Here is a 27,070-nt window from a genome sequence, read left to right on the forward strand (position 1 = left end):
TTCCGTGGCTCTAAAATTTAAAATTAGTGTATTTAGCTCTGAAAGCAACCGTTGACGCAAAACGTTAACTTTTTGCGTAATTACGGGTTTATAGCCTAGCTTGATTCAAGCGTAGTTAATTGATTAAATGGCTTCCTATTGGCCAAATGAAGACGGTAGGTTGAAAAATTCTTAAAAATCACGCCCAGTGACAAATTGATTGATACATATTATTTTTATTGCCAACCAAACGATTTTAATTGTGTTTAACGGTTAATAATAACGCCAGATAGCTTTTAATGATGCTAGTGTTAGCTCACTCTTTGCTTGTCTTGTCTGTTCGACTAGTTTTGTGTTAACTTTAAAATTAACTCTAATTAAATTATTTTGTCTGCCATCTCTCAAATGTTTTCATCTAGCCTCATGAATAAATTCGAATTTAACAGCTGGAGGTAGTCTGTGAAATTCATTCAACAAATGCATGTGTTATGTAGAGGTAATAAACTTTTACTTTCTGTCCCTCAGGTACAGAGGAGGGACAGCCTGAGTTTTCACTCACTAAAGCCATTGAGGATGTTAGTCAACATGGTTATGCCCAGACTGCAGCCCTTCAGGAGAAACAGAGGACTCTCAGCAAATTACAGGTTTACCTTTACCCCTCCAAAACACACCTTATAAACTTCTCTCTTCTGCTTCATGTTTTTGTTTATAAAGAAGGCTTGTTAATATCACTGCAAAGCAGAAGTGTACAAAGTTGTCAACACAGTGAAATGCTGTATATATTATGTTGCCAAATACTAAATACCGTTACATTTCCTTCTTATAAGTGTACTACTGGGAATTAACACAAATTCAAAGTGTAAATGGTAAATCTGAGATTCTTCTTTTTTTCCAGTCAACTCTCAAAGGTGTTATGGAGGAACTTGAGATGGTGCAGCAGGACCTGAGAGCCAAAGTGAGGGAAACCCTACTGCTGGAGGGTGAACTAGAGCAACTGGAGCATGACAGAAAAGCCCTGAACGATCGCTGTGTATCCACCTGCAAGGAAAACAGCAAGCTCCAGGTGTGTATAACAGAGGAGGAAGTAAATGCCAGCATTGCCCTGGTAAAGTTCAACGCTTACCGAAAAAAAATGGATGATCACAGAGCGGCTGTCCTTAGTGCAAAAATTCAGACAAAGGCCTACAAAGAGCTGGAGGAGAAGAGAGAGCTGGTCAGGATGCTGACACTGAAGAAAGAGGAGCTGGAGAAAGATTTGGAGAATCCAAATGGAAACACAGTCCAAATGGAGAAGGTTAAGAAGCATTTTACTGGACAAATCAGACAATATTTTTGGCAAGTTGATACCATAATGATCTAATTTGCTTTGATTTAACTCCAGAGAGAGATTGATGTTTTGAAAGAGAAGATTTCGGCAATGAGGAAGGTTACAGAGGAGAAGAGGGAGAAGTTGCAGCAGGGGTTTGAAGTCCATGCCCAGTTAAAGAAAGAGATAGAGGTGTGCAAAACCGAAGCTGTCCAGTAATTTGCGTCATTCACTAATCAGAAAATTACTTCTCTTGACCAAATAACTACCCAACTGGTGTAGAGTGTCCTTAAACATTCGAAAATACCAGGTGAAAAAGCCAGAAAATAATTGAGAATCCTCAATAAGTGTATATTTATCAGTTGAAATATAACGTTGTTATGAATGAAAGATATTTTGACAGTTTTATTGGAACAATGCAGCTTTAATTTCTATGTGTTTCCTGCAAAAGATATATTACAGCAAATAAAGGTGCACTTAGAAAGAAATCAATCGTAACTAATTTTCTGTTTTACATTAATACAATACAATAATCCAGAATAGTTTCACAACATAAAACTGGCAATTAAAACATAAAACTTCAGATGAAAATGATTATTTAGTTTGCTAATGTGAGTTTTGTTTTTACACTTCAGATCAAGAACAGGCGCTTTGAAGCCATTGTCAGGCGACTCCACTGCCAGCTAAGCAGAGCACAGGCAGTTTACAGGTAAGATGATTATAATGATACAAGAAGAAAGTTTTCGCACATGTGTAGATGTGAAAATTTCCTTATTAGCTCATATTTTCAGACGAAGCAAAAAAAAAAGGTCTGGAAAGCATGGGGATTTTTTTTTTTTTTTCTTTGCTTTTCAGGACAAAAATGCAACAAATTTTGTTGCTTTTCATTTATTTAAAACACAGTATGTAAATTCCACTACCAGGAGGCTCTCAATCAAAACAATAACAAAAGATGAAAAGTAAGACAAGATGTGCTTCATACCTCTGCATACATTTGCGGTTTGCTTCTTGTTTTGAATTGAAGACTCGTCAATAAAAACTGCACTACCATATGGTGTATTTACTACACATTTAACCTATGTTTTGATTTTATTGATGCTTTTTTCTAGTTAATGCTGTGAGCAGAGATGGAAAATAAGTAATCATTTCCTCAAATTACTGTAATTGAGTAGTTATTTGGGTACTTGTACTTTTTAAGTACATTTTGAAATCAGTAATGTTACTTTTGCTTACATTTAACTAGAGGAACTGTACTTTTACTTGAGTGCAAAGCTTTTTCAACCTCTGTTGACAACACAGTAGCACGTAGAGAGAGGATGAATCCACATCACATCTCACAACAGCTGTTGTATTTTACTTTATTTATAAGGTGTAAATTTACTTGAAAAACCTTGTTGGAGAGCCATATTCTCATGTTGTTACTGCCAATAAGAAAGGTCATATCTTTAAAAATATATAAGATAAGGAAGTAGATCAAGTAGATTTATTGACTAGTACTTGTACTGAAGTAAATTTAAACCAGATTAACTGAAATTTTGAGTACAAAAGTCATGCAAATTGAGATCAGTCCCTCTCACCTATACTGCAGCCAGCCACAAGGGGGCGATTGAGACATTTCAGCTACATATTTCTGGAGCCCTAATGATGTCTGCCACTGAGTTTGATGCTACCAGGCAGTCATGAATGGCCATAAACAAATGTAGTAAACAGATCTTCTGTGTAGATTCTCGGGAAGGGAAATTGAACTCTCCAAGAGCCTCATGTGAAATATTAATACAAAAAACAGCAGCTTCAACCAAGGTAATGCCAAGTATGTGTTTACCATGACAAGTTACAGAAATATAAAACGTGTGTGCTTCATGTTTGATAAGTTGTAAGGTCAAAGGCTTTATTTAAACATTAAGAAAAACGTTAAACAATACAATGCAATGTCTTTTCCTTTTGGCATTTTCTGACTTTTATAATTCTCTGGGGGCTGGATGGGAAGCTGTGGGGGGCCTGATGTGCCCCCAGGGCCTTCACTGCTTTAAAGGTATTTACTATACACTCATTGTTGCTTTTTTAATCTCAGTAATATTTTCCTGATTAAAAATAGGTTAAATTAATCGATGAGTAATCATTTAAATGACTCAGTTGTATGGAAATGCACTGAATCTTCAGCCCTAGTTAAGCCAAAGCTACCTCTAGCACCAGTGATTCATTCAGATTGACAGTAGCTGTCATTAAGATGCAAATGTTACATTTAAGTCTCTTACAAACTGTCTGAGACAGAGGAGAAACTGTCTAAATTATTCAAGTGCATTAGCAACTTTGGAGTACAGGAGTTTTCTAGCAGTTTTATGGTGATGGAGAACAAAAAATTACCTAATACTGGGTGTCTAGGACTTCTCTTTTTGTTCTGATGGTGACAAATCAGGCAACACTATTTTTCAATGTATGCTAGTGTCATATCAAGTTCAAAACCCTGCCATGCTGACAATACTAGCACATTTAAAAAGACGTTGTTACTCATAAGGACACTAATAACATGAAAAAAGTCATTTTCCTATGATAGCTTAAAACTATTAATTAATTTCTGTGAGCCATTCTTTTTGTTTTGCTGTAACAGAAAAATGTCAGTGCTTAATTCTACTGTATCTGTTTTTCTCAGACAACAAACTGAGGTGATCTACGGCTTGGAGAGACAGCTTAATGAGCTCAAGAGGCAGCTGGAGCCATCGCAGGACTCAGCAGTCGTTGATCATTAAGCTTAAGTGTTGGGTTAGGGTAAATGTGTTTTATGAGCCGTGTTATATATCAGGACTAAATGTAGACCTGGAGTTGTTATGGGCCTGTCAGTTCAAAGAATAGCTGTAGTTCCTGTTGGTGAACAGATGGGGGCAGCAGTGTCCAGAAAATGCTCAACTGTGTCTGCTCAACTTTCTCACAAATCCCTCACCTTGACTGTAGAAGAATAGTTTGATATCAGTACAGCAGATCAGAGTTATTCATTCAAAGTTCAATGTTTATAAAAGAAAAAAAGTGTGGAAGTGGTTGTGTAATTGCTGGTTAACACTTTAGTTGAGTCCCTGTGATAATATGACAGCTTGGACGAGTGTTTCATCAAATCGGGGACAATGTCAGTGAGTCGGTTTGTCTAGTCGGTGTCAGAAAGCTGGGTCTGTGTCAGAGGTCATGGGGGTTCCAGCAGGACAATGACTTGAAACATACCTCAAAAAGCACCAAGAAATGTTTGGAGACAAAGCGCTGGAGAGTTCTGAAGCAGAAGAGAGAGGAAATACCCGGTAAAAAAAATGGTGAGGAGACAGCAATCTCAAACAAGATTAAAGCAGAATTATGGTTAAAACATTTAAAGAAATTCACTGTTCTAATAATTTGACAGAGGAAGGAAAACAAGGAAGAGAAAAAACAAGACAAACATTTATTGAGTTTTTAAACAGACAGGAAAGTTCAGGTGGTGTGATGAATGCCCCCTTCAATACCTATGAAATGAGGGGAGCTATAGCTAAATCTGGGTTAACATCTCCAGGGCAGATTTGCTACATAATGTAAAACATTTAGGAATCGAGATAGAAACCAAACTATTAGAAATAAATAAATACACAGTTGGAAGTAAGCAATTGTAGTTCCTATACTAAAACCAGGAAAAGACCCCACTAACCCAACAAGCTATAGATCAACTGCTCTGACTTCTCATATTGAAAAATTATGGAAAAGATGATAACAGAGAGATTAACTTTTTACTTAGAGACGAGAGGTTTAGTTTCTTCTTGTCAGAGTGGGTTTTGGAAAGGGAGAAGAACAATGGATCCAGTGGTATGCCTGGAAACTGAAATAAGAAAAGGCCAGGTTAACAAGGAATGTGTCATGGCTGTGTTTTCTGATGCTGAAAAAGCCTACTAGATGGTATGGAAAGAGGGGTTGCTGATTAAACTTTATAAAATGGTTGTAACAGGAAGAATTTTTAATTGGATTAAAAACTTTTTGTTAAATAGAAGTATTCAAATAAAAGTGGGTACAGCCATATCCACAAAGCATATAGTGGATAATGGAACTCCACAGGGCAGTGTCATCGGTCTGTTGTTATTTTCAATTATGATTAATGATGAGTTTTTTCTAATGTAGACGCTGACATTGGTCAGTCTTTATTTGTGCTGATGTCGGGGCACTGTGGAAGAGAGGGAAAAATGTATCACTGGCTCAAGATAAGATACAAAAGGAAGTAGGGATAGTGGAAAAATGGTCATATTCATGGGGATTTAGGTTCTCAGTAGAAAAAACTAAAACAGTTTTTATTGGAAAGAAGGTAAGAGAGAAAACTTTACAGATACATGGTCAGAAAAAAAACAAGTTCACACTTTTTGGTTCCTAGTAATATTGTTTGATACAAAGTTGACATGGAATGATCACATAAAATAGAGATGAAATGTAAGATGATGGTAAATATTATGAGATGTCTGACAGCAAGTTGAAGTGCTTTGAAAAATATTGAAGAAAATAGAGGTAATACAAAATCAAGCACTAAGATTGTGTTTTGGTGCTTTAAGGACTTCTTCAGCTAATACAGTTCAGGTTGAGATGGGAGAGATGCCAGGTAACCTAAGGCCTAAAGACTTAATGATGACATATTGGGCAAATCTTCAGGGGCATAAAGACGGATGTCATCATACAGTGAAAGCTCTCCAACCAGGCTGGGAGAGTGGGAAAGCAAAAACATACTGTTTTGTGTGGGAGGTAAGCAATATGGCTCAGCAAATGGGGATACCGGGAAAAACATACAGCAATACAGTACCTTATCCAATAATGCCTTTCTGGCTATTACCCCCTGTACATGCAGAGCAATAAAGGAAAAAAAATTGGGAAGATAATAGTAGAAAACAGACTTAAAACAATACACAGACTTCATACAGTTATGAAGACACTGAATTTTGGGTTTTCATTATATGTAAGCTATAATCACCAACATTTCAAGAAATAAAGGCTTGAACTGTTTCACTCTATGTGTAATGAGTCTATATAACATGGGTTTCACTTTCTGAATTGAGTAATATAAAATATTGAACTTCTTAATGATATTCAGTTTTTTTTAGATGTACCTGTAAGGAGATGTGGGGTAGCCTAAAGACATTTACACTTAAAAATATATTAAGCAAGGAGAAAAGTATATCTAAAACCTTAAGTTTTTGAAAGAAACTGGATTAGTTAAGAGAATATATATATATATTTTATCTTTTTTTTCCCTCTTTAGTTATATAAACTGTATTTTGTACCTAGAACAAGGGGCTCCGGTTCCCACTCCAGCATATTCGGTGGCGGTAATGCACCTTAACGATGGTTGACACCCGTCTTAAACTTCAGGAAAAAGAGGAAGGAAACGTGAAATTAATGAAAATGTTGATCATATTGTCTTAAAGTGCTGAAAGTATGAAACAGAAAGAAATGCATTAAAAACATGATTTATGAATAAGAACAACCTTGGCGTCTGTATGGAATTTCAGGAAGGAATTATAAAATGAGAGACTGCTCTTTTAGTCTTTCTAAAAGACAGGATTGGAGCGGAGAATAACTGTCATATTCTTTCATTGTTATTTAGTACGACTTTAGAATGTAACCTGAGGTATGTCACCTTACAGTTGCACACTCATGTACAATAGGTGGCGATATGCACCTGTACAGGTTGGTTGCAAACCGCCGTAAACCTAGAGAAGAAGAAGAAAAAAGCAGAGGCAGGACATGTGGAAATTGTAGTTTCGCTGTAACGGACGCCTAAACGCGATGAAAATTTGTCTCTGAAGTCAAATTTCACAAACTTCGACGCTCAAACACAAATTTATTTTTTCTTTTTTATTCGGCCACTGAAGTATCTGGTAATTCGTATCGTCTTCCGTTGCTCTGAAGTTTAAAATCAGTAATTTAGTTCTGAAAGCAAACGTTGGCGCAAAACGTACGTTTTTGCGTTATTACGGGTTAATAGCCTAGCTTGATACAAGCAGTTAATTGTATTCAAAATGGCTTACTACCGCGCAATGAAAGATGGTAGGTTGAAAATTTGTTGATTGTTATAGCCAGCCGAACGGATTGAATTGTCATTAGAGTTTAAAAGTAACGCCAGATAGGTTTTAATGATGCTAGTGTTGGCCCACTCTTCACTTGTTTTGTCTGACGATTTTTGTGTGAAGTTTTAAGTTAACCTTCATTAAATTCTTATGGGTTAGTTATTTCTCAAATGTTTTCAGCTAGCCTATTAAATACAATTCGATTTTCACAGCTGGAGGTAGTCTAAGTTTCATTCATTGGCAACAAATGTTTGTGTTATGTAGAAGTAATAAACTTTTAATTTTTGTCCCTCAGGTACAGAGGTGGGACAGCCTGACTTTTCACTCACTAAAGCCATTACGGATGTTCGTCATCATGTTCATGCCCAGACTGTGGCCTTCAAGGTTTACTTTTATTCCTCGAAAACACATACACATTTCCCTTCCATTTTAACTTCATATTATTGTTTAGAAAGATGGCTTGTTAATATCACTGCAAAGCACAAAGCAGAGGTGTAATTAGTATGTTTGCAAATTCTAAATACTGTTACAATTCCTTTTCATAACTGAAATACAGGAAATCACACACAAATGCAAAGTTTAAATCATAAAAATGATATCATATTTTCCAGTCAGCTCTCATGGATGCTGAGAAAACTGTGAGGCAAGCACAGCAGAACCTGAGAGACAACACATGGGAAATCATACAACTCCGGTGCCTGGAGAAAGACATAGACAAACTGACATTTGTCTATAAATTCATCTACGAGGATAACTGCAACATCAGGTCGCCTATCTTAAAGAGTGAAGCAGAGATTCGCATTGCCCAGGCAAAGATAAAAAGATGCAGTGACAGAATTGATGATCTCAGAGTGGCTCACCGACGTGCAGTAATTCAGACACAGTTGGACATGGACCGGCATAGGAGGTTGCTGATCCAGATGCAGCCTCTGAAGGAAATCCGTATGGAGATGGTAAAGAAGCATTTTATTGGACAAATCAGACAATGTTTAGTCCAATACACTTACTCCTTCATTCACAGGTTGATACCATAATGATCTAATTTGCTCTTATTTTACTCCAGGATGAGATTGATGTTTTGAACAAGGAGATTTTGAAAATAAGGAAGGTTACAGAGCGTCGTAAGGAGTGCTTGGGACGGGAGTCAAGAAACCTTGACGAGTTAAAGAAAAAGATAGAGGTGTGTAAAACAGAAGCTCTGAATTTATTAAACTGTCCCGCAATTTGCATCATTCACAAATCTGAAGATGACTTTTCTTGACCAAATAACTACTCAGTTGGTGCAGACTGTCCTCAAACATTGAAAAATACCAGGCATATAAAATAACCAGAAAATAATTGAGAAACCTCAATAAGTGTATATTTTCTAGTTGAAATATAAAGTTGTTTGTGAATGAAATATATTTTGACAGTTTTATTGGAACAATGCAGCTTGAATTTCAATTTTTCTACTGAAAGATATAGATTACAAAAAATAAAGGTGCACTTGTTTTGTCATAACAATAAATAACTTTATTTTAACTAATTTTCTGTTTTATATAAATGCAATACAATAATCCAGAATAATTTCACAACATAAAACTGGCAATTAAGACATAAAACTTAAGGTGAAAATGATTGTTTAGTTTGCTAATGTGAGTTTTGTTTGACACCTCAGATCAAGAAAAGGGACTTGGAAGCTATTCTGAGGCGGCGCTTCCCATACCAGATGAGCAGAGCACAGGAAGTTTTCAGGTAAGATGATTTTAATGATACAAAAAGAAACTTTTTGCAGGTGTGGATGTGGAAATTTCTACATTAGCTCATATTTCCTGAAGAAGCAAAGTAAACGGTTAGGGAAGCATATTGATTTTTTTTTTTTTTTTTTTTTTGCTTTTCAGGACAAAACTGCAACAAATTTCGTAGCTTTTCATTTATTTAAAACACAGTGTGTAAATTCCACTACCAGGAGGCACTCAAACAGAACATAACAAAAAAATGAAAAATGAGACCAGATGTGTTACATACCTCTGCACATATTCGCTGTTTACTTCTTGTTTTGAATTGAAGACTCTTAAATAAAAAAAACTGCACTACCATATGGCAGTGGTTCCCTAACTTTTTTGTGTGTGCCCCCCTTCGGCAGATGAAAACATTTTCAGCCCCCCCAACCCTTCACCATACAAATTAATATGTCAAAATATGTAAACATACGACAGCCACATTGTCAGTTACCTTTTTTTCTCCAAATTCCTATTTTTAAATAATTGAACACTATGTAAAGCCTCATAATTTTGCAGAAATGATAATGATCAACTCAAACAGAGTTTTAAAATCAGACTGAAGATAAAGACTAACAGAAAATCTTAAAGATTTATACTTAAAGTCCTGAAATAATTTCAGAATTGGCTGTGGGCTTATTTGATGCTCCAGACCTTTAAAGGACTTGAGTGTAGCGTCGAGACGGCCAGCCTCAGATCATTTTCAATGTCCAGCTTTGATCTGGATTTTGTATGATTTAGGCAACAGCAGAAAAACATCTCACACTGGTAGGATGTTGCAAAAGGGATGAGTGTTATCAGAGCTCCCTTGCCAAGCAGGGGGTACTAATTTTTCACTCCAATCTGAAATGCAATGTCTTAAACTTTAACTGCAACCACATTGTTGGATCTGAGGTGAATTCAATGAACTGCTCCTCTTCTGCAGTGCTTAAGTTATCATCTGGCGTTGACTTGCTTTGCTGTGCCCTTATATTTTGATTTTATTGATGAATTTTACTAGTTAATGCTGTGTGCAGAGGTGGAAAGTAACATACATTCCCTTAAATTACTGTAATTATGTGGTTTTTTGTGTACTTGCACTTTTTAAGTAGATTTTGAAATCAATAATTTTACTGTTGCTTACATTTAACCAGAGAAACTATTGTTTTACTTGAGTGCAATGCTTTTTCAACCTCTGTTGACTACACAGTAGCACATAGAGAGAGAATGAATCCACACCACATCTCACAACAGCTGTTGTATTTTACTTTATTTATAAGTGTAACTTTATTTGAAAAACCTTGTTGGAGAGCCATATTTTCATGTTGCTACTGCCAATAAGAAAGGTTGGATTTTACTTAACAACTCCTCAGTAGCTACTAAGGCTGGGCAATTAACTGAAATTTAGATTGCAGTATGACTTAATGTGATTTTAAAATGGCAGAAGTTATAATGTTTCTTTACCTGAATTGTGTGACAGTGCTAAAGCTATATCTGAGTATTTAGAGCAGTGGAACAGCCATTAGAGTGCTTTCAGCACAAGTAAACCTTGCCCATAGAGTAACTCTATGGGCCAGATCTACTAAAGGTTTGCGTGTATAAAAACGTGTGCAAACTCATTGCACACATAAAAAAAGTAAAAACTGATTTACTAACAGTGCACGCTAAGGGTTGCATCTTTCAAAGGTGCACAGCTGCATCCAGTTAGTATGTTTGCCGCAATGATTATGCAATATGGGGCATGCAACTGTGCGTGTACTGGGAGGAGAAAATGTAAATATATTATTTTAGCACTCGCAAAGCGATTTATCAAACTGAAAGCTATTTTGCTCATAGAAACTGCATCTATATTTAACACGTCTCAAAGGGAGGTGCAAACTGTTTGTACGTGTAAGTGCGCACATATGGCTGCGGTTATTGTGGCAAGAAGGAGACACTGAAACGATGAAAGATGATGCAGAGAGGACATTTTTCACCCTCGTGTGAACATTTTTGGAATGAATGAGGACACAGTCATTAAAACATATCGCCTATCCAACCTTGCCATTTTGGAGCTGTTGGAGGAACTCAGGGCGGATTTGGAGCCAGCCACGAGAAGGAGTCACGCAATACCTGCAATGACAAAACTCCTTGCAAGTTTACATTTTTTTGCATCTGGGTCATTCAAGTGTAGGTAGCTATCACAGCTGGGATCTCCCAATCCTGTTTTTCTGATGTTCTGTGTGAGGTTCTAACACTAAACTTTTCAAGCTAGCATTAAACACACACAAGGGGGGATTTTTAAGGAAAATAGAAACTTTTTAAAGTAAAGAATATATCAAAATGCAATAAACAACAATTCTGAACAAATATATTCAATAAATCTCTAAAGAGAACGTAATAAGTTTAAAGCGCTTCCCATTTAATTAACATCTCCCCATAACATAAGCACACGTCATGTGTAGACTTAAATGAAAGTAGGTTACAACAAAACTAAAGATTTACCTCAGTCTTTATAATTTCATAATATCCTAAAAGTCCAAATCTAACGAAAACAGCAACCTCGTCCTTACCCAATCAGTTTTCAAGTGTCTTTTAAGTCTTTTTTAAATGTCTGTGAGTCACGTAAACGCAAAGGCAAAAGTCAATCCACCAGTCTCCCCAGAAAAAAACAGAATAAATCTACACAGCAAAAACCAAAAAAATATGTGATCGACCACTAATTAGTGGTATACCAGGCAAAAAAAATACAAAAACAAGACGATCTCACTCAAATCCAGGAAGTATAATCCAACAGGGAAAACTCTTTTCTTCTCCCCGACTCCCCGAGGGCTTCTTTGCTGTAGCTCGTTTAAGTGTTTATTGGCTTCATCCATCAACTCCTCTAATTCTGTAAGGTCGAATTTCATTTTGCGCATTCACTCTTTGTAAATCACCCGCAAACTGCGGTCCAACCCCAAACGCAAAATCCTAGAGTGTGCACGCAAATCAGTACATGCAAATCGGGATCTTAGTAAATCTGGCCCTATATGTATGGCTCTAGTTAACAGTGGAGGCAGCCATCTCTGCTAGCATTCAGTACAAGCAAACAAACCTCTGTATTCTATGGCTTATCAATTAGGATCAATCACTTAGGCACTTACTCAGACACAGACATTGCCATGTGTAAAAATTTTTTTACTTTTAAGGACACCAATAACTTAAAAAAAGTCATTTTCCTAGGAATGTTTATAGCAAATACTGCTGATGTTTTTTTGTAATTAATACATCTTTTTGTTTTGCTGTAACAGAATGTCCTCAGTGTTTAACTCTACTGTATCTGCTTTTCCCAGACAACTATCTGAAGAGCCTGTAATCAAGATCTTGTGTCAGCAGCTTGATGAGCTCAAGATGGAGTCATCACAGTACTGAGTAGTTGTTGATCATTAAACTTAAGTGTCAGGTTAGTGTAAATGTGTTTTATGAGCCGTGTTATATATCAGGACTAAATGTAGACCTGGAGTTGTTAGGGGCCTGTCAGTTCAAAGAAGAATAGCTGTAGTTCCTGTTGGTGAACAAGTGGGGGCAGCAGTGTCCAGAAAATGTTCAACTGTGTCTGCTCAACTTTCTCACAAATCCGTCACCTTGACTGTGGAAGTGTAGTTTGATATCCGTACTGTAGATCAGAGTTATTCATTCAAAGTTCAATGTTTATGAAAGAAAAACGTGAAGAAGTGGTTCTGTAATTGCTTTTTAACACTTTAATTGAGTTCCTGTGATAATATGACAGCTTGGACGAGTGTTTCATTAAATCAGAGACAAAGTCAGCAGGGCGTGGGATGGGATTTTAGGTCGAGCGTTGACATTGAATCGGTTTGTCCAGTCAGTGTCCAAATACAGTGACCCGCGCTCAACAAAAGCCAAGTGTCTCCAACTGTCGCTGTGTTGATGTTGTTTTGGTACACGTTGTTCCAGCTGCCGCTTCACTGGGTCGCATGATGGTCCGCGAGGTGACAGGCCCACTGCCGGCTAACAAGGGCGTGACTGTGCTACTTCAGCCATAGCTCACGACTAATTAAACAGCAAAAATCTGCCTTTTCAGAAAATTAGTGCAATCAAGAGAGTATTCAAACAATCCCTGACGATTTGAAAGTCATAATATCAAGTGCATTCTCATAATTCCAGCGTTTTATCACTCTGAATTGTGCTCATCTCTTTACGTCATTGGGACTATTATATAATAACAATGAGAAAGCACTGAACTGTGCATTCAAAGCCTGGTAGAGCTATGAAAATGCACACAAATGTTGCAAAATTCCCATGTTCATCGACTTTATTCTAAGCTGTAGCAAATTAAACATTAAAACCAGCACCCACATGTTGAATCCTTCATTAACACATTTTATTTACTCATTTTGCCTGTTATAATGACTACATTTCTGTTTTTCTTGAGATTTCAGTTTTATTATCTCTATATCTCAAAATAATGACGTAAATTTGCCTGTGATTACAAATAATTTTCTATAGATCTCAAAAAATTAAGAGGAAAAACAGCATTTTTACCTCAAGATCAGCACATAAAAGCTCAAAATCTGGAGAAGACACAACCAGAAATTCGTCACAATCACAGTTAAAAGGAAGTAAAAAAAAATGTATTGATAAGTGCCAGCTAAGGAATTCTGTACCCACGTGTTGCATGTTTGGATTTCTAATCTGTTCATATCATGTTGCAAAATTCAGCTGAAAATTGTCTATCTGAGACGTTTAGAATTCCCGTGAATTGGGAATTCTATTACATAATGTTATATTACAATCCCTTTTTTTTGTCTTTTTTTGGTGCTTTTTACACATGCACAAAACTCTTTTTTTTGTATTTCTGGGCTGAGCTGCCTGGGTGAATGTAAAGATCCGAAATTTTTACTTTTGCTTTTCCAGGAATATGTCCTGCCAGCCCTCTTGTAAATGTTCGTGTGAGTTTGTAGCTGTGAGATGTAAAAAAAAAATACACAATTAAATGTTGTCATGTTACCCGACTGTGTTTCTTTGTTCTCTTTTTACATGAATTCCTGCCTCCTGAGACCACTCCACACCTCCTGTCTGACAGGAATAGCCTCGATCTGCTAGGAGCATAGGATAGCCACTTCAGGAGTTCAATCATCCTCCTACTGGCTTTAATCATACAAGTTTCTGTGAGACCTTGTGTGTGCAATATTACTGTGAAATTGTTGGTCTAGATTGCTGCATTGGGAGCAGGACCCAACACAGATCTTGGGCAGTTTTGACATTGCTGCAGGCGGACAAAAAGAATGCGCCCCTACAATCCCAATCATAGTAAGCGCTGTTTGATGATAAGGCACTTCTCCATTTTAATATTAAACAAGATAACACAGGAGATACTTTGGCATTGCTATTACTAATCAATAACCAAGAATTAAATCAGTCTGTGGCTCCCACCAGCCTTTATCAATGTCTGGTACCTTTATGCATGACAAAGGGCTAAATGTTGCGGTTGTTTTCTCCTTCTTTGGTGCTTTAGTGAACACATTAATATTGCAATTTCTTTAATTAAACAGTTTTAATTCTAATTTCTTTAATTTAAAGAGGTCTGACAAATCACAACCTATATTTTTGAAAAATTCTACTTTAACCAAATATTTTTAATGAAAAATGGGGCAGTTTGGACTTGATATGGAACAAGATGTAAAAGAGACAGAGACTTATTCTTCAAAATAAAAGCACACAATAGACTCTCTGTCACATATTTTTTTCTAGCAAACATCTGTGACCCACTGAAAAATAGTTCTCTGTCTGTAGTCACCCATGTTTTTAAAATCAATTAAGATCTAAAAAAGTTCAAGGAAGATTTCAGGGGCAGTCTGCCTGAAATTTTAAGAACTTTTCTTGAGTGCAGGTGCAAAAACTGCTCTAGTTATCTATTATCTGCAACTTTTTTATTTTGTGTTTTTGCGTGATGATCTTAGTTTTCCAAGTTACACCTCTACCTTATACATCACAATTAAGCCATCAGAAATTAATATTTCTAACAATTTTACCCAACTATTTCACATTTAATAACAAGTATCCCATATTAAATTTTTCGGAAAGTTAAAGGAGTAGTTCGTATAACTCTTACTTGAATCAGTATGAATATGTGAGTGCTGAAGCTTGGACAGTTTTACTTTCACAATTAACAGCTTATAGTTTAGTGGGCCATTTCCTTAAAGGTGCATCATCCAGCCTGCTGTGCTGCAGCACTTCTCTGTTTGCTGACCTCATTAGCTCATTGTCAGCCTGACAGCTCTCTGCTTTGTATTCTCATGTCGCTAAGCTCTCAAAATGTCAAAACACACGCTCACTACAAAACACGGGAGTTAGGTGTGTGAAACGTGCTGCAAAGTGCCTCAAATATCTTCTTCGACACCACGGTCCAACAGATCTGTGGCATATTTTCCCCTTTAGTTTTTTGCTTTGTCAGCTGTAATGCACATTGGATTTCCACTCAGAGAGAGAAACTCTTTAGATTATTGCCACTCATATCCTCCCAGTCCAAGCCTATTAAGCCGAGCTAATTAGGGAATTACTTAATTTGGCTGTGACACATTTGGATACTCCACTTAGGCATCAAACATCACTCCAGAATATACTTGGCTGCTGAAACAGAGACTACAGAGGGGGAGTTTGAACAAATTTGACCACAGAACATGTGGGGGAAAAGCAATTTATTTAAGTAGATGTATGCATACCAGATTTAAAGATGTTTTACAGCTTTTAGAGACACTTGACAGAATAATTGGCATCCAGTTTTGAAAGACGATTCCTATAGACTAAGCTTAAGTGTTATATTTAGTGGTTCTAGACAATCATTCACCCCCTAGTCCAATTTGCATTAACAGACAGTAGAAAACAAATGTGTCTGTCCCTCCTCTCCCTTCTCTCCTTATTTTGGCTTTTTGATGAATTAATGCACCACCACAAACGCTTTGTAAGCTCTCCCATCCTCTGACTGCTCTGTAGAACGGCTGAGCTTGTTATTTCTATGTGCAACATTTTCATTTTGAGCAGAAGCAGTGCAATGCTTGCAAGCTGTGCTGCTGCAGCACCATCTAGTACAGAGAGAAAGTAACGGAGTGTGTTGCAGAATGATGTTTCTCCAAGAGGTTTATTTCTACCATGAGTGCCAAGCTGTAAATCTTTACCCTGAAGCTACACGCAGGTTGCAACAGATGCAGAATAGAACACGACAACCTGTAATTTCCGATCTGTCAGACACAGTGACTGCTTTGCATACCTGCAATTAACAGTGATCTCCATCTCTTGTAGGTTAACTGTACAGTTGCTTGCACCTCCTCTGGCTCGCTGCCCATGTTTGTTTTGTGGAGGCAGAACTAGCTGACCTGCACTTCATGAGATACTGCGTTGTAAATTCCTCGTCTCTTACTAATGTAGATCAAGTATTTGATTGCAGAGGTTGGCAGAGAGGTCGTAAAGATGTTCAAAAAGAGCTGTTGCATGCATGATAGGTGTTTGTTTTGCTGGTTGTTGGAGTTTGCAGACGAAGCATAAAAAGCATAAAAATGCTTTCACTTGCAGGCAGTTTGAACTGAAGTGCTTCTATCTCACCTGCATATTGATGCAAGCTTTCACAGGTGCTTTTCATGATGTTATCTCAGTCTTTTTCAGTGATTTAGAACAAGTCAGTCACCCGTTATATCTTCTCTAAGTGCTGCCATTCATCTGCAGTGGTCTGATCACATTCCTGCCAAAGTGTTTTTGCTTCTGAAGCTCCACTTAACTTTTACAATAACACAGTGGGTGTCTGCTCGCTTTGAACGTGATTCCTAGAAAAGGTCTTCTGAGGAGAAGAAGCAGGTCATTTCAGTGAGTTATTGCCTTACAGGGAAAACAAAAGTCTTTGGACATGCTTCCAGCTCAATCAGTAGAGCCATGAAAATTGAGAAAATGTACTTCCAAGGACAAAAATTACAAAAAAAAAAAAAAAAAAACAACAAAAAAAAAAAACAAGACAATAGAAAAGTTCAGTCAGTGAAACCCAGTGTCATGTCTCTTATCATTTCAGGTGTTTTTCGTAGCATAAACTATATGGGAAAAAACAGTTGTATATACAGTATATAAAGATTGCTTTTGAGTTTACGTGATTAACAAGCCTAGCAGAAAGATGCATAAGCATGCATGGCAACTAAACTGAGTTCATTATGTTAATAAGCAAGCTTGCTACAGCTCAAGTAGGCTGACTGATTACCGATTGCACACTTGGACCATAGCCTATGTGTACAAATGTAAGATTATCAGAAAAAAAGGAATTGTAATATCTTTAGGAGGAAAAATAACTATATAATTGCAAAATAAAGGCAAAAATGGGTTCAAAGTGGCAGAAATAAGTGGTGAAAAGTGGCTGAAGAGTGGCAAAAATGGGTTAAAAGAAATTTTTTGAAAAAAGGATAAAGCCACAAAGAAAGTAGAAGAATGGCAAAAATGGCTGGTAAAAACTGTTAAAAAGCTACAAAAATTGATCACAAGTTGCAAAAAGTGCCACAGTTGCTTGGCCTATGTAGTGAAAATTGGTTAAAAGGGGCCAAAAATGGCTAAAGTGACAAAAATGTGGGAAAAAAAAGAGGCAGAATGTCAAGAAACAGTGATGAAAAGTGGTTAAAAAGTGGCACGAGTAAATAACTTGAACATCAGAATCCAACAAAAGCTTGGCACATTTTTCATTTTCAAAATGAAGCAGCTATTAGCATGGACACTAGCGATAATGCCACTGATTCAACACACATGCATTGATATCAATAAATCACAGTTAGGGAGGGCCCATTCCCTGGGTTTTTCAGGGGCCAGGTTAATTCTGTGGGAAGGCCTTGGTACGACAACAGATGATAACAAAAGCATTGATTATTAAGTTGCAAAGTCCTTTAATAACAGCATGATTAGTTAAACTTGAAATGAAACATCTCAATGTATCATTAAATGTCATTTTTGTAAGGTCAGGCCTCTTGAATGTGAGCATTTGCTACTTCTCTGTTTTGTTTGGTAACACCTGATCTTCTATGTCAAGTTTCATTTCAGTTAGGCATATTTTTACACTTTCAATATCTTTTAAGATATTAAGAGACTTTTAAAGAAAATGATCTCTTTCAACTCTATTCCTAGACACCACAACACTTTTCCCGCCTGACTTCCACCTAGCAGCTTGTGAGGAGGAGTGAGCGGGCACTTCACCTCGAGCGGCTGCGTGTGAACACAATCAGCTGAGTAAAGTTTTCCTTCGTGACGTCAGCTGTTGACTCACACCCAACAGAAAGTGGGATGAGTTTCTGTTAACAAAACAAAATTGAATTAAGTCCAGAGTGAGAGGAATAATAAAACATTAGATCTAAGCTTCTGGTGTCCAAACAAATCTGAGGTTTCCTGAGAAAAACCTGCTCCTATCTCTACCTGTAATCGTGTGACTCGGGAGCTTAGAGCTCCACAGACCCCTTCAGGCAACAGCTCAGTCACCTTGGATTTAACTCCGGAGACCTGCAGGAGTTTATTTACCTTCTTCTGTTTGTACAAGTCATTACTGTCTCAGTAAAGTTATCCAGACTACTCCGAGGACTTTGTGTCCCTTAAAGCAGTAATCCTGATTTATGAGGCAGGTCCATGTCAGTCACTGCAGGGGAATAAGTGTTTAGTTTGCGCTTGGATAACCAAATTAAAAAGAAGCAAGGAGGGGAAATCCTTTTGAAGGCAGAGATGAACACACATGGGAGACCACTGTGACTCTGCTGGACTTTAATTGCTCCCGTTGGTTCTCGTTAGACTAAACAGCAGCGTCGCACGCACGCCAGTTTACCGACAAAACCTGCTGACTGTAAACATCCCATCTTCTTCCCATGCTGCTTTTATCTCCTCAGATACACAATAATAATGACTCAATCATGACTAAATCCATCCTTTAGCTCTTTCTTGTCTCTGAGCTTTAACAGGGTGGGTCCTGAGGGCGTTTTTCTGTTTATTTTCCACAGGTTGGGCCCTGCTTCTTCTGCCGCAGACTACCACGGAAACCAGGTGAAGTCGCTCACAGCTATTTCGGGGTGTGGTTGGGCATCAGTCTGAGGAATGTTTCGATATGCACAGGCATGAAACGGTCCACAGAGTGAGCGTGACTTCACGTTGGGAATTTGGTATACAAGACGCTCAGAGCATGATGTAGACTCCAGTAAATAGACCAGTCCAGAAACAAGCATAATAAAGGCAACCTTTAACCAACAAACACGCCTGTAACTGAGCCCCACCCAGCTGTGTGCCTGAGCAACGCAACCAAACACCGTCCACACAGACTGCTACAACAGATAGACAACAGATCTCTTTTAAAAATGCAGGTTATGACACTTTCAGTAACTCTTTGTGTGTATAAACCAGCTTTTCTTATATAATACAAGTGGGCAGCTTGTTGTTTTCTTTTAGAAGCGTGACTCCTTGCCTCCACACAGGGACAAGAATTGTGACATAAACAGATTTTTTAGACTCAAATGAATCATGAAAACACAGAAACTCACAATAATATATATTTACAGTATGTGATTTATATGCTGCCACTGCCAAATGTACATCTGAAGGCGTGCAGTCAGTGATCACACCCACACAAACCAACACTGAGTCACTTTTCTAAACGCTGCTCAGCATTTTAACATCTTAAATCCTCGTGCAGAAATCTTGGCAGTATTAAGAGCATTTTTAAGGATCTGATCTTCAAAAAATGAAGAGTGTTGAATTATTATTGATTATACAGGGTACTATATACTGCACTGCCTGGTTAGAGAAATTTGTCTTAGGTGTTAATCCCTTCACAGTGGCATCAATAGATAAGTTGCAGTTCAGGATTCTTTGATGGATTTTGATGGAGTTTCTTAGCCAAACAATTAATACAAAAAGTAGATTTAATGATGAATAAAGCTCGTTGATTTTCTGCCACAGAGAGCATTGAAATACATGATAAAAATAGGCCTTTAGATAACTCAGAACTTGTCCTCTCTTCCAAGACTGCTTCAGCATCTGTTTGAGCGATTAATGTGTTTGTATGACTTCCTCTGTTAAAAGCTTTAATTAGCTTGTATGCATTTGCTACAGTGCAGCAGAATCATTTTATGAAGTGTTGTGTAATGTTTGCATAAGTCTCAGACTCTGTGCATTAAATATGTATAACACATGTCTTCTTCTTCTTCTCTTTGAAGTGAGCAGCTTTGTCTGGGCTGAGGCGAGCAGTTTAGCTGCATGTATTACTGTAGCATCATACTCCACAACAGGATCAATATGCAGCTAATCCTCCTTGTTTGTAATCTGATGAGAACATGATGATCCAGATTAAAAATAGCCTGAATTTTAAGCCCTGTTCTCCATGAAAATGTCCTAAATTTGAGGACTGTTGTTTGTGTTTTGAATGTATGTTGTGAAATGCAAAGTGAGGCATCTCTCGTTAGCAGCGTTGTAAATAAACACTGCAGTCTAGGGCAGTGGATGCTTCGGATGCCAAACTGCGGCACAAGTGATGAAGAGGCCTATTTAGTTCCTCTGCAGCGGGAAAGTAGGACAGCTAGGGGGAGCAGCAGGGAGTCCCAGGTCGTCTGTTACGTCATAAGAACAAGCGTGCGTGCGAGCAGGAGAAGGGGGGCTCTGCCTGGGCTTGTTTCCTCTTCTCTCTGTATCCTAATTGCAGACAGAACAGTGGGGCAGTAAATTATGAATGGAACCGAGGAGGAAGCAGTGGTGGGACGGAACTAAAAACCCGAGTACCTCCTCTCTCCCCACAGAATCACTCACATATAGAGATGAAAAAGCTCTGTACATGCTGTTCCCTATTTATTCCCCCTCTCACTGGCGCACAGAAACCACAGCTGCTGCTCTATCACTCTGCAAGGGCTTTTTTCTTCACACGGCATAATGCCAATGAAAAACATGAACATCCTCCCATTTGCCCGCCCTGTTCTGTTCCTGAAATGTTCCTATATGACCGAGAACAAAAAAAACAAACAAAAAAAAAAACAACCTTGCATAGAGTTGGATGATCCTATGAGGTGTATTGTTCTTTTGTTCACTGGGGTCATTCAGCTAAGTACAGATAATAAAAAACACCCTCAACATCCATGAGTGTAGAAATAAGCTTAGCAGTTCTGGTGTCACCTAGCAGCATGATGCGCACATGACTTTGGTTTTCTTATCTCAAACTTTGGAGTTTATGAGCCGTCTTTTGAAATTATTATATATATCTAAGAGTGTGAAAGGGAAGCTCCCTGTGATCCTAGGACACCCATATTACATCTCAATTCATTGTACTGTAAAATCCGGATTATAGGTCGCATTGCTCGCTCCCAGAGGGAAAAAAAGGTTTAAACCATGTTCCTGTGTGATGATGTCTGCTTTCAGAAAAGTCCACAACGTGCAGTTTCTGTGCAGCTGTGCAGCTCCTATAGCACCAGCTGTTTTAGCCATTGAGAGTTAGCATATCTGCTAGCTATAGTATGGAATTTGAGCTCTGAGCCTGCAGTGATTTTATGAAACTGGAAACTGAATCAGGTAATATAGGATGTGCCATGGGGTCGTACAACATGCTAATGTGTCACTGCTGCCAGATGATATTTATGTAAATGCAAAAACTGTTGTACGGAGCTGCTGCCGTTACAGCATGTATTAATGTGCATTATGCATTATAACTACTGAACCGAACTCAAGACATATTTCCTTACATGGACATGAAAGTACATCTTATCTTAAACTGGAGTCGTTTCAGTCACACAGCACTGGGAAAGGTTTACACACTAATCACTATACCTTTGTGAATAGTTTTAATGAGGGAGAAAAGTTGGTAAAAAAGTGGCACCAAACCCTACCAGTCTGGTCTGTTTCATAATGTATCACAACACAGTGTAAGCCATGAAGTGGCTGCTTAAATACACAGTGAATGCAGTGGATGATGGTGATACACTCATGACAGCATGTGTCTGTACTGGTATTACCAATAATCGACAAAATAAACTTCAATGGTTCCACTGCACAAAGTATGTCTTAATTTTCACTCCCCACCAAATGTCCTGTATACAACACAATCTGATTGGCTGGATGCCCCATGACTGCTAGCCAATCAACACTTAACCCTAGGGGTCATTGACACAGTCATCGTATCTCTTCCTGTTTTCCTGCTAGTACTCTGCTGCTCTGGGATGTTTTTCATGCTGATAGAGCTAACTCTAAATTATTTGATTTCCTTCTCTTTTCTTTTTTTTTTTTTTGTTTGATCATGCAATTTGACTTTTGCGAATTAAATTTATTTTGTATGTCATAATCAATATATATCAGTTCCAAATATTGATTGTGGGTCTCATAAACTACTAATAATCAGTACTGGTCGCCCCTTAATTAAAATGTGTCTTGCATACTGCATTAACATGACTGTAGAAAGTTGGAGTGCAGGAGGATTGGGATTGGATTGGGTTGCTTTTTTTGAGTGCATTTTGAAATCAGGTGTTCAACTTTCCTTAATTAAGTTCTTACCAGAATACAAAAATCTTGTATAATCTATAATGTGAAATTGTTGGCCTTGGAATAATCACTTACTTTTTACTTGTTTTTTTACAAAACATTGCATATACTGTACTCAGTATCATTTTGCAGTGTAATGTTAGCATCTTATGTTAGTAGGTAGGCCCTTTATTAAACATTTAGTTTAGACTGCAACATCTCAGAAACTGTTTGTTGAGTTGAGGTCAAACTTTGCAGAAACCTTAATAATCTAAAGAGGAGGAATCTTGTTAAATTTGGGGATCCTTTGATATTAACTTTGTCGCCAGTTTAAAATAAAATTTTATCTACTTAATATGATAAAATTTCCAAATGACAGCTTGAATGAACCCCATTCCCGTCAGTCTTGCTAAACATTGTGTGTGTGACTTAGCATACATTAGCATGCTATAATAAGATGGTGAAACATAATGAACATTTAACCTGTTATGGCTGTAGCAATGATATTTAAAGCATGTTTGTGTGGATGCCATCATTTAGCTTTAGGTGGTTTGGGTTCGCTAAACTGTTAGCATTGCAATCATCTCTTGTCGTTTTTTCACTGTTTTCACTTCAAAAGTTCTTGCTTTCAATTAGTTTTATTGAATCTGTGATATCTATGCAGTGGGCATTACTGTTGCACAATTTTCAAGTCTCTTTTTCACCAATTTATTGACTGTTTTAAGATGAAATAACTGCCAAAATTAGTAACTGCTCTTTGCGACTTTTAAGTACTTTTTAAGCATTGATTTTAAGGTGGTCCAACATTGCAATTTTTCTTTCTTTCTTTGAGTTTTGTAGCTTTTGATATATTTTGTTATATTTGGTAAAGGCTTATTTGATCATTTAGCTTACTAAAGCAGAGAAAGGCCCCTTTAAAGAAAAGCTGCTGTATGTAATGCTGCTGTATGTGTTTGATGTAAAAAAAAAAAAAAAAGCATGTCTAGTGGAGTCAAAAAGACTCAACTTTATCTCCAGAACCCTTTAAAAAACACTAGAAATGTACGTTAAATATAGGACAACAACGGGTCACACTACCGGCTACAAAAATAATGACAAAGGAGAGGTCGCTCTTTATGGCTGTTCCTCTGCGTTGGCTCTTTAAAAAGCACTCCAGACTGAGATAAACACATCATGCAAACAAACCCAGCAGCCTTTCTCAACCCGTGCTTGTGAAGAGGCTGCTTGTTTACCACTCAGAACTGTACACCAGGTGTGAGTGTGGGTGTCTCGACGCCAATATTTGCCTTTTTCCTGCTGCTGTGAGTGTTTTTTAAAGGGAACGTCGGCCGTCTGGGTGGCTGCAGGCCGCACAAAACATTTGGTTTGACGAAGAGTAGAAAATCCTTTGGCTTTGTCACACTTTAATTTGTCTCTGATTCAAAAATGCTGAGGTGTTTCATTCCAGCGTGTCAGTCGTTTGGCACCAACAATAGAGACTCCCTCAGGAAATAGTCCTTCAAAACGTGTCGCATTACAAGCTCTGCTGTCACGTCTTTGTCTTCTTATTCGGGGCATCTTTGTAAGCAGCTAATGTCACGTTAGCTTTGACACTTTGGATTATTAAAGTGACGGATAGCGTACAGCCACAAACTGGGTAAAAACCCTGCCTGAAAAGCAGCTCCTTCAACGCTCTACAGTTTATAACACGTCGTGCCCACACTCTGCTGTATCGTGACTGAGCACTGACCCCTCCTCTGCTTTTGTTCGCCATCTCTCAAAGCTGCTGTGTGTGTTTCTTTATGCGCATTTATCAGTCTGAGATGGTGTGAGTGGTGCCAAGCTTCGATTCCCACATTTCTAACGTTGCAGATACAGTAATAAGATCCTGTTTGGGAACATTTTGTAGAAATAGAGGAGGGGAGATATGAGTTATTGTAGAAGCTAAGTGTTTTAGAGGCTTAAATCAATCATGACAGTGACAGCCTAAAAAAGACTACTGAGAACTGTGTTAATGACAGGAAACTATTCCAGCTATTAGAGCACTGATTGAAGGAAGAGCAGGCCTGTGCCTTTAAGCTCATATAAAAGAAACATTTGCAAGAAACACATTATTTAAGGTGCCCAAGACTTTCCTTTTTCACAGCATTGAATCCATGTGGAAGACCAAGAGACAGTGCATGCACAAACCACACAAGAAAAGGTGGACAATATGAGAGTTGACACTCTGGCCTGGACAGTGAGGCTTTTTAAGGGCAGCCATGGCAGTAGGGATCAAGCTCCTCCAAAAGCAAGCCCTCCAGCACTGTACCACTCTGTATCTTTGATCAGAAGGCAATAAGTCAGGTGATGATATCTGTGAGTTTGGCTTAGTTTTTGATAGATAATATGCGACAGAAGCAGGTGGAACTGTACAGCAGGCTAGCTTGGATCAAGCAGTTACAGACGGTATATTATTTGTAATTATCAGCAAAAATTTTAACTTCTACTGATAATGAAAATTAAAATCCCTGTAAAGTGAAATCTGATCTTTGTGTTTTAACGCCCTAGATATGATGGAATAAGGTTGCTGTAAAATGTGAAAACTCTGAGATTTACATGTGACATTAAAACATTATTCACCTCTCATCACCAGTCTTGATGGGAAACAGAAAACAGTAAATTTAATCTCCAAATTCCGTCTCTCCGTTCTGGCGTAGAGCCACAGTTGCATCGTATTTCTCCTGAGTGGGCGTGGCTTCATCTCATTCAACTGACACGTCCACACCATCCTAGAGCAGAGTTTACTGCCTCATTTTTCATGATTTTGAAGCTTTGAAGCTTAATTTTCTAAACTTAGAGATGTTTTTCATAACTGAAATTGCACCTGATGGTTCATAACACAATGGCCTGTCGTACAACAAACCTAAAATAAATCTTTTTTTTTTCAGCACTTTACAAATAGTATTATGCATCCCAAACTAAAGGCCTGTGTCCACAGCACTTCTCACCATTGTTCCTTGTTGCTACATTACTCCTGCTCCTGCTTTTTCCTTATTCCTGCTGTCCTCTGTAGACTCTGTAACAATGTTTTAGAATAGCCGTGTGCTTCATATCGCTGTATTACATGAAGACAGTGGAAAGGAATCTTGTCTCCACATAGGCAGCAGCTGTAGACCTGAAACCTTTAACCTTGGAACCTGGAAATTCTGAGTTGCCAGTTGGATGCATCATTAAAAACTCGGAATACCAACTCTGAAAACTCTGAGCAACTTCAGTCCCCTGAGTTATGAACTCATAGCATTCAGCTCAAGTGTGATGTATATCCCAGCCCTGACGTCCCGCTTCCAAGATAAATGGAACGTAGCATTACCACAAGTTAATCCATTTCTGATGTCCATTTGATTTTATGCTTATTTGCTGTCATTACTATAGCGGTGTTTGTTGTGCTTCCTCCCTCTGTCAGCTTGTTTTCTAAATAGCTGTCTTTCCGTTCCAATTTGAATTTGCAAAGTGCCTGCTCGACTTCAATATTTCTCTTATCTACAGTGTGTTTTAAAATACCAGTTGAATACAGGTGTAATGCAGACATTTAAGGATTTTTTTTTTAGAATAGTTAGCAAAGAATCCTACTTCCTTGATACAACAATTTAGATTGCAATTAGATATTTAAAAAAAAATCTTTCAGCCCTTTTTAATATTAACAAACTCAAACCGGAGAAGTTCAGTCTTCTTCCAGGTGGGCCAGAGATGATGAAATCACTCAAATCACAGGAAAATCTGTCAGGATGATCTTCAGAACTGCTGGATAATCTGGCCTTCACTGACTTGAGTTGAAGGAAAAATCCTGCCAAAAATTGTCATGATTATCTTGTAGTTTTTACTTTGCTTTGGATGTGACGTGTGACGTCCTGATAAAGCAATGCTTTGGAAAAATATAATTCTCCTTAAAGGATAACAACATGGAAAAAAATGTTGATTTACATTAGGTCAGAACACAATAGTTAAGCTTTTTCCTAGTAATTTCTTGTCATATGTCTTGAAATTACACACCTCTGAAATAAGATATGTATTGCTGTTTCAATACAGAAAAATGAGAGATTCAGACTCCTCATATTCCCCACATTTTATAACACAATGGTAGTTTTGAATGTGGATGAGAACTGTCAGTTTGTAACAAAAAAAAAATTGTGCTGTTTTGTGAAGAAAGAAGAAAATATGGCGACATCTATACGGGAAATCCAGTAAGAAAAAAGGCCATGTCCAGAGGACAAAACATGATGTTCTGTTACACAAGAGGAAAAAACTGCATTTTCATCCTTAAACTAGGGACAAACATGATGTCATTTGTGTATATTTCACTCCTAAACATACACTCAGTGATAGTATCTTTATACCACATCCCAGGCTTAATGAGTCCTGTGGCTGAAGCTCATACTAAATGCAGCTCAGTCAGCACCTGCTCTGTTCAAGAAGAACATTTGAGGACACAGTGTACTACTGTCTGACCACACTGAGAAATATCTAAAACAATGTAAAGAATGGAAATGTCTGTCTCT

The 27,070-nt window shown here is 37.8% G+C and overlaps 2 protein-coding genes across 2 annotated transcripts; both read left to right on the top strand.

Moving 5' to 3' along the window:
* The first annotated feature begins 65 nt into the window (after positions 1-65).
* Positions 66-4,137, top strand: LOC121506344 (coiled-coil domain-containing protein 122-like). Its single transcript, XM_041782116.1, has 6 exons — positions 66-155; positions 505-623; positions 875-1,273; positions 1,361-1,477; positions 1,921-1,994; positions 3,936-4,137. Exons 1-6 carry the CDS (start codon positions 128-130, stop codon positions 4,030-4,032), a joined length of 834 nt encoding a protein of 277 aa, XP_041638050.1. The 5' UTR covers positions 66-127; the 3' UTR covers positions 4,033-4,137.
* A 2,890-nt stretch (positions 4,138-7,027) lies between these two features.
* Positions 7,028-14,033, top strand: LOC121506345. The gene is made up of 6 exons (XM_041782117.1): positions 7,028-7,321; positions 7,637-7,725; positions 7,953-8,294; positions 8,405-8,521; positions 8,999-9,075; positions 12,392-14,033. Exons 1-6 carry the CDS (start codon positions 7,294-7,296, stop codon positions 12,468-12,470), a joined length of 732 nt encoding a protein of 243 aa, XP_041638051.1. The 5' UTR covers positions 7,028-7,293; the 3' UTR covers positions 12,471-14,033.
* The last annotated feature ends 13,037 nt before the right edge of the window (positions 14,034-27,070 follow it).

The sequence above is a fragment of the Cheilinus undulatus genome, linkage group 24 (assembly GCF_018320785.1).
Source record: "Cheilinus undulatus linkage group 24, ASM1832078v1, whole genome shotgun sequence".
NCBI lineage: Eukaryota > Metazoa > Chordata > Actinopteri > Labriformes > Labridae > Cheilinus > Cheilinus undulatus.